General features: G+C 40.2%; 1 protein-coding gene across 5 annotated transcripts in view; it reads right to left on the reverse strand.

Moving 5' to 3' along the window:
* Positions 1-10,164: 10,164 nt before the first annotated feature.
* Positions 10,165-17,264, reverse strand: part of SULF1 (sulfatase 1) — a 172,793-nt gene continuing 165,693 nt past the window's right edge. For all 5 annotated transcript variants that reach the window (XM_045063218.1, XM_045063217.1, XM_045063219.1 and 2 more), the window contains one exon: positions 10,165-10,335. In XM_045063218.1, coding sequence (XP_044919153.1) covers positions 10,305-10,335 — 31 coding nt within the window. In that variant the 3' untranslated portion in view covers positions 10,165-10,304. The remainder of the gene's footprint in view (positions 10,336-17,264) is intronic.

Raw genomic sequence — 17,264 nt, forward strand, 5'->3', positions numbered from 1 at the left:
GAGCAGAGACCCTGATGTGGGGCTTGATCCCAGGACCCTGGAATCATGACCTGAGCTGAAGGTGGAGGTTTTAACCCACTGAGCCACCCAGGCACCCCCTAGTAGTGTATTTTGAAAAGGAGCTGCTCTCAGAACTCCAGGGTAGGAAGTGGCAGATTCTTTACGTATAATTAGACAGTCCCCTTTCTCTACTCTGAACAGTCATCCATCTAATTCAGCAACCAGTGACCAATTCTCTATCAGGCACTATTTCAACCAATTACCATCTGCTGCTCTGTGAAATTCTTCAGGTCGACTGGCCAAAACTCAAAGAAATTAGCCTAAATTGTACATCACAATTGTTAATATTGTACTTCCTCAAGTATGTGATACTTATTTTTTTTTAAAGATTTATTATTTATTCGACAGATCACAAGTAGGCAGAGAGGCAGGCAGAGAGAGAGGAGGAAGCAGGCTCCCTGCTGAGCAGAGAACCCAATGCGGGGCTCGATCCCAGGACCCTGGGATCACGACCTGAGCAGAAGGCAGAGGCTTTAACCCACTGAGCCACCCAGGCGCCCCAAGTATGTGATACTTATAAATAGAGGGTGTATCATTCATGTGTTGTTGGTTAATGTAGAATAAGTAGTAAAAATCACGGAAGACTGAAGTTTTAGAATACGTGCCAATCAAGAATTGTCCCCCAAATGCTTTGGGTCCTGGTGGCATCTTTGGAATATTGCATAGTCAACTAAAGTGACTATCTTATAAATGGCACCATTTAACTGTAGATATGAGATTCTCACATGTTGGTCACTTTACAGTCACAACTCCTATTTTAAATTTAATTCCCATTTTCTATGAACTTAGGCTTCTATATATTTGTTTTGGAAAAAGGTCATCTTGTTCTTCTTTCAGCCCTGTAGATTAATGTATTATTTGGCTTCATAGGCAAATAAAATATCCTTGAGTCTAGCCTATTAATTTAGAAACTCCCAGGGGGAGGGTGGGTGGTTGAAGCACATTTTTATCTTCATTAGTATGAAATCCTCTTTTAGGTAGGTTTAATTCTTGAAAACTTTCAAAAGTCATTCAGAACTAAGGTCGGAGGAGAAAGGAGGAGCAGAAAAGAAACAAATTAGCTTTTATGGAGTGTTGAGTATTTCAGAGAATTTTGTCAAGTATTTAATATACATCATTTATTTTAATACTGTTAATAACTTTGCAAGATAACTATTTTTATTCTTTTTTTTTTTCTTAAACAGATCATGAAAACAGGCTCAGAGAGGCAAAGATATTTGTTTAGGATTGTACAGAGTGGCCAAGTTAGTGTTTAGAAGCAGGTTACTATCACCATGGCTTGCTTCTCACACTATCAAATGCCTACAGTGGTTTTGGTTAACAAAGGCAAGTGTGACTATAATTTAGTGAGGTAAAGCATTTCATTTTTTGGTGTGTTACTGTTCCTGAGGAGTAGAGAAATTATTATTCCTTTATGTAGAATAGAAAAAAATCTGTAGGAAACATCAAAATTTAATGTTTAGATTTTCAAGGTAAATTTACACTTATTTTAGCTAAGTGTTATATTCAACGTTGTCATAACATACCTCAAGTATTTATTTATAGTTCATATTTAATGTAGAACAAACCAATTTTGATGTTAGCATTGGGTCTCAGTAGAATTTCTGGAATGAATCATGAGGAAATGCGGTTCAGATTTATTGAGTCTGAGCTCTGGGGATTTAAAGTGTATGCTTTCTTGTTTGTTTCTTCCTCTTTAAGATTGTTAACATTTCCATTAATTTTTAGTGAATATGGGTTTTAAGTTTCCTAAATAAAAGTTTTAAATGAACAGAAGCAAAGTGTTCCATGTTAAATGAACATAGATTGTTACTATTAGTAGTTGTGGTCACAGACGGGAGCATGTACTTGGAAATGCAGCCATCAGAGAAGGAGGAAGTCATAATGGCCATCCTGCATTTTCACCAACTACCAAGAAGATTCTTCCTCGGTCTGCAGTTCCAGCTTGCATTCTTTGGTGGACTTGGAGCCAGAAAATTTCTTTTTGGAGCCTGTTTTGCATCAACCAAAGAGCAGCTGCATGGTTTTTGAATGGACCTGAAGCATTCATGGAAATTCTGTAGTATGCCCAGGAGCGGTAGGAGAGCCCGAGTCTAGGCGGGTAGCCAATTATACTTTAAGTGTGTGTGGACTTCAGACATCCTCGATGAGTCTAACTATTGCTATAGAGGGGCATACGGAGTATTCTAAGTAGCAGATGGATATCAAAATACTGTGTAATCCCAGAATTGCCTAGATGGCAGGTTTGCTAGTTCTGTTCTCCAGACCAGTACGTAGCCTCTGCACGTTATTTGTAGTTCCTGTTTCCTGGTGTGGAAGGGCGTGCCGTGACGGACAAGAGAAGGTGGTAGCCTTGTGCACTTTATCTTTAATATTTTCTCTCCTCTCCTCATCTTCCAGGATGCTGCTGGCTATGTCTGTCTCAGGCTTCTTGCTACATTGGAAACAGATCTGTATATGTTTGAACAGGTCCTTTCAAGCACTTCATTTTTACTCAGCCTAAGAAAGGTCAAGTGAGATGAAAACCCTCCTTGGGTATTGGCTTTTGCAACATTTAAAAAAAAAAAAAAAAAGCCTTGGTGCTACAAGTATTTAATGATGCATGCTCACCACAAAAATGCACCACTGAATTTACAGTCTCCCTGGTAAGGGACGGCATGAGCTTTGCTTTTGGAAATTTAGAGAATGTCCCAGAAAACAAGCACTCATTATTCTCATTACTACAGTTAGTCAATGAACTTGACACTGCAAACATGAAGACTCTAAGGGGGCATACCTTTTTTTATGGAAAACTCAGCGCTTTTCGTATTTCTTTTAGCAAGAATAATCAGATGCTACAAATAATATCAGAGAGAGTGGAAAACAATTTCACATAATCTTTTCTTATTTCTTCTCCCAAAAAACTGTCACCCTTGTGAGGTGTTTTTAATAATTGGGGTTTGGATGGTGTTGTCTTTTTCTGGTATTCTGTTTTATGTTAAAATCAGAAGAGAAACTATCCAAAACTAAAGTAATTGCAGGGACATATTAAACCAAAGGGGGTGAACAGTTTAAACTTTGTATCTAGAAATGAGAAATAAGAATAATCGATAAAACTTTATAGTGGGCATTTTTCTTAAAATACATACCTCTCCCCCAAACCCCAAATGTTACTTTAGAAGCACGGAATAGGCAGATCCGCCCTAACTTTTCAGTTAAAGGAGATGTAATACTGTGTCAAATAAACTGGCATTAGGATCCTGGTGGAGTGTGTGTTCAGTGTGTGTGTTTTGTGTGAAAGTGTGTTGGTGATGAAAGGCCGTTTTGAATTGTTGCATAAAGGAATTTGACTTTGTGATTTTTACAATGAATATTTATTTGGAGATCTCTTAGGGGTAATTTAAAAGATGTATAATTTCCTTGTATTTAATGAAATCTCTTGTCAATGTACTAATAAACCTTGGTTTACAACATCTTGAATACTTGATCACTGAAAATTAAGAAAAAAAAAGTAAAAAAAAAAAAAAAGAATAAAGTGTGTTGGATTGAAGTTAGTTTGTCTCTGAGCTCTCTCCTGTTGGACAGCAGAGTCTTCTAAGGCATCCAAAACTTTTTGGGTGAGAGGAGGAGGGAGGCAGAGGAGCTCCGGAAATAACAGTATGAGTCAGGGACTGGAGCACAAAGCGGTTATTTTTAGAACCTTGCCTGGAGCCCTCCATAGGTGTAAAGCAGAGCAATTGATTTCCATTTCTCACTCAGTCACCCCTCCTGCTCAGCTCAACTAAAGGGTCACAGTGGCCCAAGATACAGGAGTTCCTGGGGGGATGTGTCTGTGCTGGTTTCTGGATAAACTTCTTTTCCTCCGTGGCCTTGTGCATTCATTGTGGAGGCCATTTATGCAAGGGAAGATAGTACCCTCTTCCTTAGTCTACCTTCTTCTCTTCCTCAATGTGTGCCATTAAGGCAATTTTGAGATTTCACTCGACTCTCTTAAATATCTCACACGTTCAAGGGAACGGCAGAATCATTCCAGATATTGGGCTTTCTGAAAGAGACACACCAGACAGTTTCTTTTTAAGAAATGAGGAGAGAGGAAAGGTTATAAATGTGGCCACTCATCTTGCATTAGCTCCAGACTTGGTACAACCTCAGCATTTTAAGAGCTGTTAAAAAGCATCCAGTTCTTTTCTTCTTTTAAAAATTTGCCAGCTGAGCGAAGACAGCCTCTGTAGCTTTGGCATAGGGGCCGGTGGGGGGGGGGGCAAAACCCCTATTTTTAATTGTGCAAAGTCATTGGAAAGCAAGGAGATCGATATTTGGTGTTGACTTTTGTATTTAAATGTCAAAGTCTGATGCAGTTCCAACTCATAATACCAATATACATCAGTAGAAAACTAAAACCCTTCTTTGGTCTTCTGGAACGGCTGAGATCCTAGGTAAATGGCCAAGATCCTAGGTACCAAAGAAAGAGCAAGCTTGCCATGGATCAAGTTGTTCTAGCTGCATTCTTGTCTAAATGGTACTGCTGCTACTTCAGAAATCAATGAAATGGCAGCTTTGTCAGGGGCGGATCCTGGCTGGAAGGAAGCCTGTCATGAGTTGCACTAGAGTGACACCCAATGGTTATTATGGAAATTACATGTTTACTAACCTCATCCCTTCCAGTTCTTGGGCTTGAGTTGTATGGGCGGGCCTTTTTGTGACCACATTCATTTTAGGGTGGCAACGACATGTCCTCTTCTGCCGAAACCCATTAGTAATTGGATTGGTTCCACTCTGGCTCTGGGTCACCTGTGCCATTGGGGCTGGAGGTTGGATAATGGGGAAGAGGACCGGGGGGAGGAGACACAGATTCGGAATTCCTGGGTCCTGGGAGGCACACTGGTGTAGGGGCTAGAAATTCAGAATAGAGGGTAGATACCTTTGTCCACCACTTAAGCGCATTTGCTATCAGAAAAGTGAGGCAACGCTCAGCACAAAAGACCTCAACATTTATAGCTCCCTTCGTCTCCCAACCCTCTGCAGTGCTTTCCCTGACATCAGGGAGCAGGGATTCCCTAGTCTCAACAGGAAGTATCTGCTTCTTGAAACTTATTTTCTCTGCTCATTTTATACCATAGTGGGCTCGCTATGAGGACCTAGGTACTATGCTGGTGACGTCCTCAGCATCAACGACACAACTTAGAGGAAGGTGAGTCAATTAGACCAGTATGAACAACAGTTGCCTCGGGTAGGTTTCTTAGGGGCAAATGGCAAGGCCATGAATGTGGCTGGTCACTTTCACTCCATCGGCCTCAGAGTTGGTACAATATCCGTGTTCTCTTACTTGGGGAAAAGTAAAGCAAAAAATGGTCGAGATACTGTGTGTCCAAGGGGTGGGGGCGTTGAGGAAAATTTACGTGGAAAGAAAAGATAAAGTTTGCTAGGATAAAAGGGAAAACAAAATATGGGAATTGAAGAATGGATAAGATTTTTACCTGTTGAAATGGGGAATTCAGAACTGGGAAGGTGAAGCTAATTTGGGGGAAGCTGGTCGTGACAGGCGAGGTGGAGGGGGAGCGGGTGGGTGGATGGAAGGCTAGAGCTTCCGGTGGGGGGAGTGTGCGTGTCAAAAATCGCTGAACATCTCTGAGCAGGAGGCTGAGATCTGAGGTAGGTGATGAGAGACAGCAAGTGCAGGCTGGGGTGGAGTTGGAGGGGGAGGGGGAGGGGCTTAGGGTGCCATAACAGCTTCAAGGAGAGACCATGAGGGCTTAAATGAACCAGGGTGGTGGACCACAGGGAGGTATTATTTGCTTTAAGGTCTTTGTTTTCTGTTAAAATAAATTTTGAAAACTTTGAAAATATTTTCCAACTAGATTTTGAAACATCAAGCAAATAAAATTTGAAAATATCAAGCAAAATTAGATAAATTGGGGGACTTTGAAGACCTTCTTATATTTGAAATCAGGGTAGCTCTAAAGCAAGTTCTGAACAACAGGCATTTAAAAATCTCTTTTCAGAAGGGCAACGTGTTTAGGGACATTTGGCAGGGGGTGGGAGTGTTACAGCTTCATTCCTTCTCTCTTAACCAAAAACCCCACCGAGAGGGTTATTTTATTTTTCTAAAGAAGGCTGGGAGGAGCCCCAGATATGACCTACTTTGGATATGGTCAGTAGGTTTGTGTCTCACAGTTTACTACGGACTCAATGGTGTAGCCGGCTGTGCTGGGAAGGATTCTAAGGGCACAAGTGCTCTGGCTTCATGCAGGGGTGTCCTCATGCATGAGCAATGTCTTCCCTGGGCATGTCCTAGGAAAAGAAAGCCCAGACGTGATGTAATTGCCGTCCTCAATTCACATCTCTTATTTTACAGTCAAGGAGAGGTTATGCGACTTTCCCCAGCTCTTAGGTAGTAAAATTTAGAATTCATGTCCATTGTTCTTTCCACTACTCTTTCCTACATGGAGTTTCACTTCCTTGATCTGGGGTGTGTGTGTGTGTGTGTGTGTGTTGTGTGTAAATGGAGAAAATGGAGAGGGGCGGGCCCTGCCTCTGTAAACCTCTTCCTCTTAAACCTGTAGGAAATGGGCAGTTGGGGGAATCAGCTTAACCCTCTGGGCATCAGCTCCTCAGAGGTCCAACAAGGTCAGTCAGCTAGCGAGTTTCGAAGCACTCTTCAAAATCTGAATGTCTCTTTCATGCCCTTGCACATAGTAGGTACTGCATAAATAGTTACTGAATTGAACTAAAATGGAATTTTCTCCGGGATAGCAGCATTTGGATTAGTCACCTTTTGTGGGAAAGGATCAAGGAGGGAGGCAAAATGAAGTGCCTTTGGTCAACACTATTATCTCAAACTCTTCTCTTGATGAATCTGTGGTGTTATGGACTGAATTATGCCCCCTGAAAATTCAGGTGTTGAATCCCTATGCCTCCATTGTGACTGTATTTGGAGAGAGGGCCTTTAAAGAGGTAATTACAGTTAAATGAGGTCATATGGGTGGGCTGCCATCTGATATGACTGGCATTTTTTGTGTTCTTCCTTTGTGAGAACAGAGGCCAGGGCTGCACATGCACAGAGAAAAGACTTGTGAGGACACACAGAGAAGGTGGCCATCTGAAAGTCAAGAAGAGAGGCCTCAGGAGAAACCAAAGCCTTTTGGTCTTAGACTTTCAGCCTCCAGAGCAGTGAGCAAATAGATGTCTGTTGTTTAAGCTCCCCCTGTGCTATTTTGTCATGGCAGCCCTCACAAACTAATACAGATGGTTTCCTCAGTTATCTCAGGACTGGGTTAACAGATCTCAAAAAAGTCCTTTGCTTTAGTTTCTTCTCCCTTTCCTATTAACCTTCTGGTCTCTGGACATTTCACAGATTGTCAGCCCCTGCACTTGCAGAAGAAGCAGCTCCTCAGGAAATCTGGAGCAGAAAGAAGTATATGGTATTTGTCAGTTGGGAAAAACCTGAAGTATTGGAGGGTGGTTGGGTCTTGATCAAAGTCTATGGTCCTGTCCCTAGTGAACTGAACCTTCCTTCAGTGGATCTGTCCTCTTGCTTTTGGGAAACTCCATCTGTGTTGCCCAGAGCCAGATATATAGTTCGTTGGTCTGGTAAAATGAGGAACGGTGGGATTCCTTGTTCAAAGATCATTAAAGATGTCAACATGGTGACCGGAGACCATCCAACCAAACACCGGGTCTATGTAACCAAGGGGGGGCGTCATGGGGAGCCAGTTGGTGCTGCCTCTGCCGTGGCCTCCCTGATGTGAGGAGGCCACCCTGAAATCATTAATCTGAGCATGTTCTAGAACACATGGACTTTGGGGCAGTTTTACAAATGTGGCCAATATTCAACCATGTCCATTGAGATCAGGACTCAATTTTACCTACAAAGAATGGGTGTCACACAAAAACTTGGTAATAAGCTCATTTCTCTGAAACAGGTAAAGTTTAAACACCTTTTATTTCAAGAAATATTGCTTCTAGACTTTCCCGAAGCCAGAGTTGTTCTATAAAAGTATCACAGAATATTACACAAGATTAAAAAACACAGTATGCTTCCTAATAACTTGAAACTTTTTTACAAAGTACATCATTCATGACCATAAATATGTTTCTTCTGTCATTCAGCTGGTGACACACACATCTGATAAAGAGCTAGTTAATTTTAACATATGTACAAAGTCTATGATAAAGACTTAAAGTTGTCAAAGGTTCAACTATAACATATTAAATTTTCTTTAAAAGAGTTTACCTTAAACACTTAAAGAAAACATAATTTACCTATGCATTTGAATGATCTAAAAATAGAAAGAAAATCACTGTTAAGCAAAAAAAAAAAAAAACCTTCTTGGGAAGTTGGCTAGGGTACTGGTAACTCTCAATGAGGTAATCCTTTTGCTGGTATTTAAAAATCTAATACATAACAAGAATATTTTCAAGAAAACAGAATTTCAAAAGCAGTCTTGAATTATGCCTTTAAAAATAATCAGAACTTGGTGAAGTCCTTAAAAATAATCATATAACACATATGGTGTGTTTAAAAGATGAAACATTCATGAGTTTGTTTTATTGAAGAAGATTTCTTATATAAATTCAAGACTAAGCATATTTTCTCAACACTTGAACTGACTTGCCAGGTCAAGAAAACAAAGATAGAAAGAAAAAAAAAAAGTCATCTGTCCTTTTATCCTGTTAATAAAATAATAAAAATTCAGCAATCTAAAGCATATGATGAACACTTTGAGGCTAGGCACAGAGAGAGCAGGCAATCGTGGTTTTGTTGATTTATTTATTTTTACTGCCAACATCGTTAGCCATGCCTTTCTGCTAATCAATTTTAGCAAGTCGAGGAAAACGCATGCAATGTTTTCTGGCAAAAGCGTACACTGAGCAATATGTCATCCGTACTGGGTATCATTCCTGGGGTCTGCTTCCCAGTGGTCAAACTGAAAGCAAGCGGTGAGACTATGAAAATGCTTATGGGAAGGGAAAAAAAAAAATGACTAACCAAACAGACATGGCATTCTGATCTCAAAGTGCAAAATCATTGAACGTGATGGCACTGAAAAGGTCCAGTGGTTAAAAACGGAATCAAAACCCCATTATGCAGGCAGTGGAAAGTGTGCTGACACATTCACGGAGGGTGTCAAGTTTTAGAAACTCAGAAAGGTACAATTCTAGCCATCTTGATCGGATAATATTTGTATAGACATATCCCTATCACTTTCAAAAACACCACTGTTTGTGTGTTCCCTAAACACTCAACAAACAAACAAACAAACGCACACACACAAGTCAACCTTTCTTTCTGTTCTTGACACATGGTGAATCACAACACCGAGTCCCGGCGGGCCTCCTGCTCGCGCGGGCGCTGACTCCTGCACCTGTGTGCCTGGGGTAGCGTACAATGTTGGCTGTCCTGATCGTCGTTGTTAGTTTCCTAATAAAAAGTTACAAAAATACTGTGTTTAGGGTAAGGTCACAATGTCCGCTAATTGGAGGAGAGTGGAAAGGAGGCACTGCCTTCTAGACTCTGTAAGCTCCCCGTCTTGCCATTCTTCGCCTTGTTGGACAGCCGCTTCTCGCCGCCGGGGTTCGCGGGCCGCTGCCCGGCAGACGCATCGATCGTCTGATGAACGGCATCCACATCAGCGGGCCCCGAAAGATGCTGCTGATCTTCAAAACCGTCTTCGCCTGGACCGCCAGCCCGGGGCAGTTCTCGCAGCGGCCAGCTCCCGGGCAGCCGCCGGGGGCCGGGCGGGAGGACCAGCTCTGGGAGGCCATTGCCACTGAAGTCGGTTTCAGGATGATTTCCTTCTTCGTGCTCCGTCCACGTTTCAGTTTTATGATTTCTCCAGTGTTCAGAATTCAAATGACTCGCTTCTGGAATGTCGTTATTCCATTCAAGTTTCGTGTCTGGACTGAATGTTGGTTGGTTCCAATGCAGGGTTGGAAGGTCAGCGGGCAGGGTCCAATGAGGCGCTTCCCCAACGCTAGGACTCGGGTCTTCGTCGGACTCCGCGGAGGCCCCCTCCCCCGGCACCGAGAGTTCAGCAGATCCAGCCGGGAATGCATCGCTTTGAGCAGTCCTAGTCTTGTTTGTTGTATTTTGCTCATGGTGGCCGTTCAGCAGTGCAAATACTCTATCTACATCCTTCAAGTAATTAGTCCAGTCAACCAGACTAAGTGTATAGTTTTGTCTGTACTCATAGACACTTTCGTTCACACTGTATAAATCCTCTAGACCTTGCCAGTTGACATCGGCCGCCGCGAGGCTGGGCAGATTAACCTTCCCATCCATCCCATAACTGTCCTCTGTGAAAAGAGAGACGGAGGTAGATTAGTGGAGAAAGTGTTTCCTACTCATCGGACAAGCAACTTACATTGTTTTTAAAAGGGCAAATCAATTTGAAATACAACGCTAAAGACTACTTTCTCCTAGTTATTTGTTGTCAGGGAGTGGACTTAGGTTACAGAAGTGACTGAACAGTAACACAAGATTGCAAAGAGGTTCAAACAAGGACAAAGTTCTGTGATGAGGCGAAGCTGGGCTGGAAATGCATGGCATCATCAGTCAGCGGGCTGCTGTTCTACTGCTGGCTCTCCTCAAGTCAACTTTGCGACCAGGACGTCACGTGAGTGAGGCTCTCTCTTCCAACCCCTCATCTGTCAGATGCAGGAATAGTTGTGTGATGGAAACTTTACTACCTACTGGGTCACTGGGTGAATGATGAATCTGAAAGGGTTTTAATGAACAGGCAATACTTAGTCAGACATTTTTATGCTCCCTGGGACTGCGTATAAAAACAAACGTGACTGCAACTGAACTCTTCAAATCCGATGCTTGACTCGGCCTCTCTGATTTTGTTTTTGCCCTAAAAGTTCTATGCTCTAGACAAGTCAATCTTTGAATGGTTTCCACAAAGAACGCACCAGCTTTCTCTCTCTCAGGTCTTTCTATATCACCAAGGTGGCTCTAGTCCTGTGGAAAATAGCACCTTTTCTTTTGTTATGTCTCAGTACCATTTAGAAAGAGGCAGCCTAGATTAATGTGATCAACTACCCGCAAGCAAAACGGACCAACAGGAAGAATAAGGAAAACTACACAAAACCCACACTTCTCGGTAAACAAGAAGATAGAAAATTATGTAATCTTCAAATGACCTGTAAGTTAAAAAAAAAAAGAAAGTTAAAACTGAATCTCGACAGAGCTGTCTGTCACACTTAGGGCACGAGCCTTGGGGAAACAGGACAGATGAGAGAAGCAGGAAATGAGGTGGCATCCAAGAACTGAGTTGAAGCCATCGCTGAAAGAATGTCAACCTGATGTAGAAAAGACCGTAAGAATCCTGGTAAACCGCAGTGGCGACAACGAGGAAGAGACTCAGAAGTGGGTGTGAATCGAGGTGGCAGTCGGAAAGGCAGGGGGTAAAAAACACAAAGCAAGAAGCAACATCCTTTGGAAACTGGGTGACAAGGGAAAAGGATAGCAAAAGAGGGGAAATGTCAGATCCTGTGAGGAAAAAAGAGAAAGAAGAAATTGGAAACACACCACCTCCCCAATCATCATCCTCAAATAATAATAAAATAAAATAGTAGAAAGAACGTATCTTGGATACACCACTAGAAAGTATCCTCTCAAAGTAGAAATCTTGTAAATACTTGAAATCTATGAAATTAGGAAAAACAGCTTAAATCTATACAAAATTGTTATAAAAGAAAATAGAAAATAAGAACAACAAAATCTATCGTCTTAGGAAAATGCCAAATCCCCTTACGAAATAAACCATAAAGCAAAGAAAATCACAATACAACACTGCCAAGTAAATTAAATATGTTCAGTCAAGCACCCCAGGATATGAAAACCATCTTAAGTCAGAAATTAAAGTACAAACCAAGGATCTTACAACCATCCAAGACCTTCTTCAAGTATCAAGGCTACGGAAAAACAGGCCTAAAAATTAAAATGTAAGAATGCAGAGAACACTATCCACATCAGCTCTTCTTGAACAGTCTTTATCCAACCAAGAAATCACTGGAGCAAAAGGATTGATAGTGAGCGTTTAATGTACTTATCAGATTTAGGAGTCTGATAAAGATAGGAGAAGGGTTGAGAGATAATGTATACATTTTATATGACAAAGTAAAAAATAATGTAACTAGAAATAGGAGGAAAGATAGAGAAGTTGAAAGAGAAGCTCATTGAGTTGAAATAATAGTTGGGAGTCAAAGAACTCCATTGAAAACTGACCAATGAGATAATAAAGGATTAAATAAGAAACAGGGACTAGGGACATTAAAAACGTTTAAGTTCAAAGGCAACCAACAGGACAAAAATGCAAATCCTACAAAGTTCCAAAGCGGGAGGGGAAGACAACCGTCTTGATAAAGAAGAAACTACCTGTGAAAGATGCAAAGTGAAATATGTGGAAACATAATAATAAGTGATACTCGATCTAAGACAGGCCAAATGGACTAAAAATAAGTATGAATCTAGAAGACCTGAGTATATAATCAGTCAGGTAGTTCTCATTTAAATGTGTCCAATAGTATATTCCAAGGGTAGAAGACACACCTTCTCAAACACACATAGAAAGTCACATTACTTGATTATGTGTTTGGTCACAAAAAAAGAATCAGTAAGTTGCATGAAACAGAAATATCACAAACCCTCTGACACAATATAATAAAACTAGAAATTAATAACATTAAAACAACAAGAAAGCCCTTTGACCTGGAAGCTAAGGTCATCTGGGTGAAAAGGAAAATAGAAACCTAAAAGTGCAGAATTTAAAAAAATGATAATGAAAACGCTGTTTATTAGAACCTATGATGCATAAGGCATTATAGTTAAGCATCGTTTTAAGCATTCTTAGCCGTAAACAGTTTTATCATGAAAAATAAATGAATTAAACACCAAACTCAAAAAGAAAGATGTTCTTTCTTTCTTTCTTTCTGCAGAAAGAACAATGTAAATCAAAAGAAAGCACCAGGAAGGAAATGATAAAGGTGAAAGCAAAAATTAATGAGGTAGAGAACAGAAGAATGACATACCTAACTAGTAAATCAAAATCCTGGTTCTTTACAAAAGTATCAAAACAGACAATCACGAGTTCAGCTATTTGAGAAAAAAGAGAGAAAGTTCACATACACGAAATAAAAAAGGCAAGGGAATTTGCGACAACGTGGATGGAACTAGAGTATTATGCTTAGCAAAATAAGTCAATCGGAGAAAGACAACTATCATATGCCCTGATATGAGGAAGTGGAGATGCAATGTTGTGGGGTTTGGGGGTAGGAAAAGAATAAATGAAACAAGATGGGATTGGGAGGGAGACAAACCGTAAGAGACTCTTAATCTCACAAAACAAACTGAGAGTTGCCAGGGGGAGGGGATAGGGAGAGGGTGGTGGGGTTATGGACTTTGGGAAAAGTATGTACTATGGTGAGTGCTGTGAGGTGTGTAAACCTGGCGATTCACAGACCTGTACCCCTGGGGCTAATAATACATTATATGTTAATAAAAAAATGGAATTGTAAACCAGTTAGTAGATATTTAATAAATTTGTTGAATGACCAAAAAAATGGCAAGGGAGAAATAATCATTGAGATATGCAGAACTTAAAACATAAGAGGCCATTTTGTAGACCTCAAAGCAAATGAATTAGAAAACCTAGATGAGAGAGATAATTGCCCAGAAAAGTAGTTTATTGAAATTGACCCAATAGAAATTGAAAGTTTAGATAAAGCAATTTCCAAAGAAGGAAAAGAAAGGTTATTAAGAAACTATGAAGATGCACCAGGTCCCTATGGTTTCATAGGAGAATTTTACCAAGCCTTCAAGGAGAAGAGAATCTGAACACTAGATAAACTGTTTCAAAGCATAGCAAAAGAAAGTTTCCTAACTCTTTTTATAAAGCAACTATAACATTTTTAGTTGTGGTAGGAAGAAAGATAGCCACATCCTGATCCTAGAAACTGTAGATCTATTACTTTCCATGGCACAAGGGATTTTTCAGATGTGATTTCAATTATGTTGATATGGGGGACATAGTTTTGAAGGATTTAGATGGGGCCAATGTAACCACGAAGGTCCTTAGTAGGGAAAGAGGCAGGGGAGTGAGAAGATGCGAGCTTGGAAACCTGGGTCTGAGACACGCGCTTGCACATGCCCACACAGACACATACAGATTGAGATCTGAAGATCCTACACTACGAACTCTGGAGATGTGGGGGAGGGCCCTGGACAAGGAATGTAGGGAGCCTCCAGAAGCTGGATAAGACAAGGAAAGGGATCCTTTTCTAAAGATCTTGGAAGGAACACAGACCTGCTTACCCCATGATTTTAGACCAGTTATACCCATTTTGGACTTCTGACTGCTAAAAATGAAAGAATAAATTTGTGTTGCTTAAGACAGTGAGGTGATTTCTTACAGCAGCAATAGAAAACTAATATGATGCCTAAAAAGGTAACACTAGTGCAAACAAAAAGAAAATTACAGACTGGTATTATTTATTAATATAATATAAAAATCCCAAGTAAAATATTACTGGAGAGAACTCAATATTATATTTAGAAAATAACACACAATGACTTAGTGGAATGTATTCTAGGAATGAAAGGTTGGCTTATTCTTAGTAAATCCGTTAATATAATATATCATATTTGAAGATCTATTGAATAGAACAGACTATAATAGAATAACTTTGGAATAAAATATATCATATTAGAATATAACATATCATATTGGAAGATTGAAGAATTATTTGAGCATCTCCATAGATGCTGAAAAAGGCCTTTGACAAATTCAACATTCATTAGTAATAAAAACACTAAAAAAAAAAAATTAATGGTTAGTTCCTTAACATGTAGAGATGTGTACAACTTAGTCCTAAAACATGCCTTCTCACTTAACAGGGAAATCTGAGAAGCATTTTCACTAAGATCAGCAACAAGATAACACTGTACTAGAAGTATTAGTTCATTCAAGTCGACAGGAGGTATCAGTCAGAACCAACAAACTGGAAAAGAAGCAAAGCTGGGCGCCTGGGTGGCCCATTTGGTTAAGCGACTACCTTCAGCTCAGGTCATGATCCTGGAGCTCCAGGATCGAGTCCCACATCAGGATCCCTGCTCAGCATGGAGTCCGCTTCTCCCCCTCCCCCTCTCTCCTCTCATGCTCTCCCTCTCTTTCATTTTGTCAAATAAATAAATAAAATCTTAAACAAAACAAAACAAAAAAAGAAGCAAATCTATTTCTACTCACAAATATATGACAAGTATACCTGGAAAACCCAAGAGAATCAGTGACAAAATTAACTGAAAAATAGAAATACTTTATAAAGTAGCAAGATATAAAGTTAATATACAGAAATCAGTAGCCCTCATATACACGAATGAGAACCTCAAAGAGGGTTTGATTATGGAGGAAAACCCTATTCACAATAATAACAGAGAGGATAACACACTTATGAATAAACGTACCAAGAATTGTGCAAAACCTATGAGAAGATCGTTCAGAAAGCTCCTGGAAGACCTGGAAATTTACTTAACCGGGTGGAAATATAGCCTTCGTTCCTGGATAGAAGACTCAGCATCATAAAGATACAAGTTCTTTCTGATAATTTTTCAAAAACCAGATAAAAAAGTGGGTGTACGACATAACCAGATAATCTACAAAAGTAAGTAACGTGGCCTTTAAACTTTCAAAAACGTGTTCAACTTTACTCATACGAAGAGCAACACAAATTCAAACCATACTGAGATACCCTTTCTTTCTCATTCAATTGGAAAAAAAATTTAGAACCTGGACAGCTGTTGAAAGCAGATAGTCACACAGTGATGGTGGGAATGCAAAATGGTACAAACCACATGGAGGGAAATCTGGCAGTATTTAATAGGTCCATAGAGGCATTTACCTTTGACCCAGTAATCCTCCAACTAGGAATTTATTTTGAAGATAACCTCAAGAACATGAAACATATTTGTGCAAGGCTCTTTACTGCAGCACCATTTGGAATTGCAAAATACGAGAAGAACCGAAATGCTCATACATAAAAGAGTGACTGAATAAATTATGGAGCAGCCCCACAGTAGGTTACTATGATGAAGTGAAAAGAGAATGGGATGATCTCTATGAACTGAGGGAGAGGATAGATTTTAAAATGAAAATATTTTAAGTGAGAAAGAAACCAAGTGCAATCCTGTTTATATTGTATGCTATCCTCGGTGTAAGAAAATAAGAGAAATCAGGTATCACCATCTGCTTACTACTGCAACAAAAACACAAGAAGGTAAAGGAGAAACTGAGGAGTCTGGTTACCTACAGCACACGTGTGGGAAGAGGTGGTGGGAGGGACTGACATTTCTCTCCATATGCTTTTGGCACTTCTGACTTTTGGAACTATGTTAAAGTATTACACACTGAAAAAGAAAATTACACTAGCAGTGATGAGGAAAAAATAGAACCAAAAATGAAAATACAGACAGAAATAAACAAACTTTGGTCTATTTCAAATGAGTAACATAACCACAATAAAGGGGGAGGTTGCAGGGAGCTAGCCCCAGTAATTTCAAACACAGAGCTATTTTTGCTCCTCTCAAGACAGAAAGACCTGAAAAATATACTGAACTCTAGTTAGCAGGGTTGTGTTTATTGTTGCAGGATCTAGCAATTCTAAATTGCTTTCTGTGTGCTGTAGCATTTAACAGATGAGTTAATCCTTTGACGATAATGGGAACTAGATTTCTCAAAGCTGGAAAATGAAGTTACCGTAGAGAAACTAGGAAGACTAGAATGAACCTTGAGCCTTTGAGTTAGAATTAGAGGTATCAGTATGAACATATGGTTTGTAATATATCTAGGAATGGCTGTCAATATCCGTGCGTGTGTATTTTAGCTCTGTCCACCCAAAGGGTCTACATACAATGATTGCCTCCATAGCAATTTTACGCACCTCAAACCTAGATCTTGGGTCCAAATGCCAGTCCCCACTTAAAAGGAACTGGGGTTCTTTGGAGAAATGGCTGATTCCAGTTGTAAGGGAGTGAAACTACAAAGGGAACCTGCAACACAGGCCCCAAAGCAAGGGGGTGCTCAAAAGATGATGGGGATACCCCAAAAGTACTGAAGGGACATCTGAAGGGACACCGTTGGCCAAAACTGGGAAAGTTGGATCAAAATAAAGAATGGTAGCAAAAGGATATCCGTGGGATGAAGTAAGGGTCTATGAGTCCTTATTAC

Source organism: Mustela putorius, unplaced genomic scaffold (genome assembly GCF_011764305.1).
Source record: "Mustela putorius furo isolate JIRA1106 unplaced genomic scaffold, ASM1176430v1.1 tig00003846_pilon_pilon_pilon, whole genome shotgun sequence".
Taxonomy (NCBI): Eukaryota; Metazoa; Chordata; class Mammalia; order Carnivora; family Mustelidae; genus Mustela; species Mustela putorius.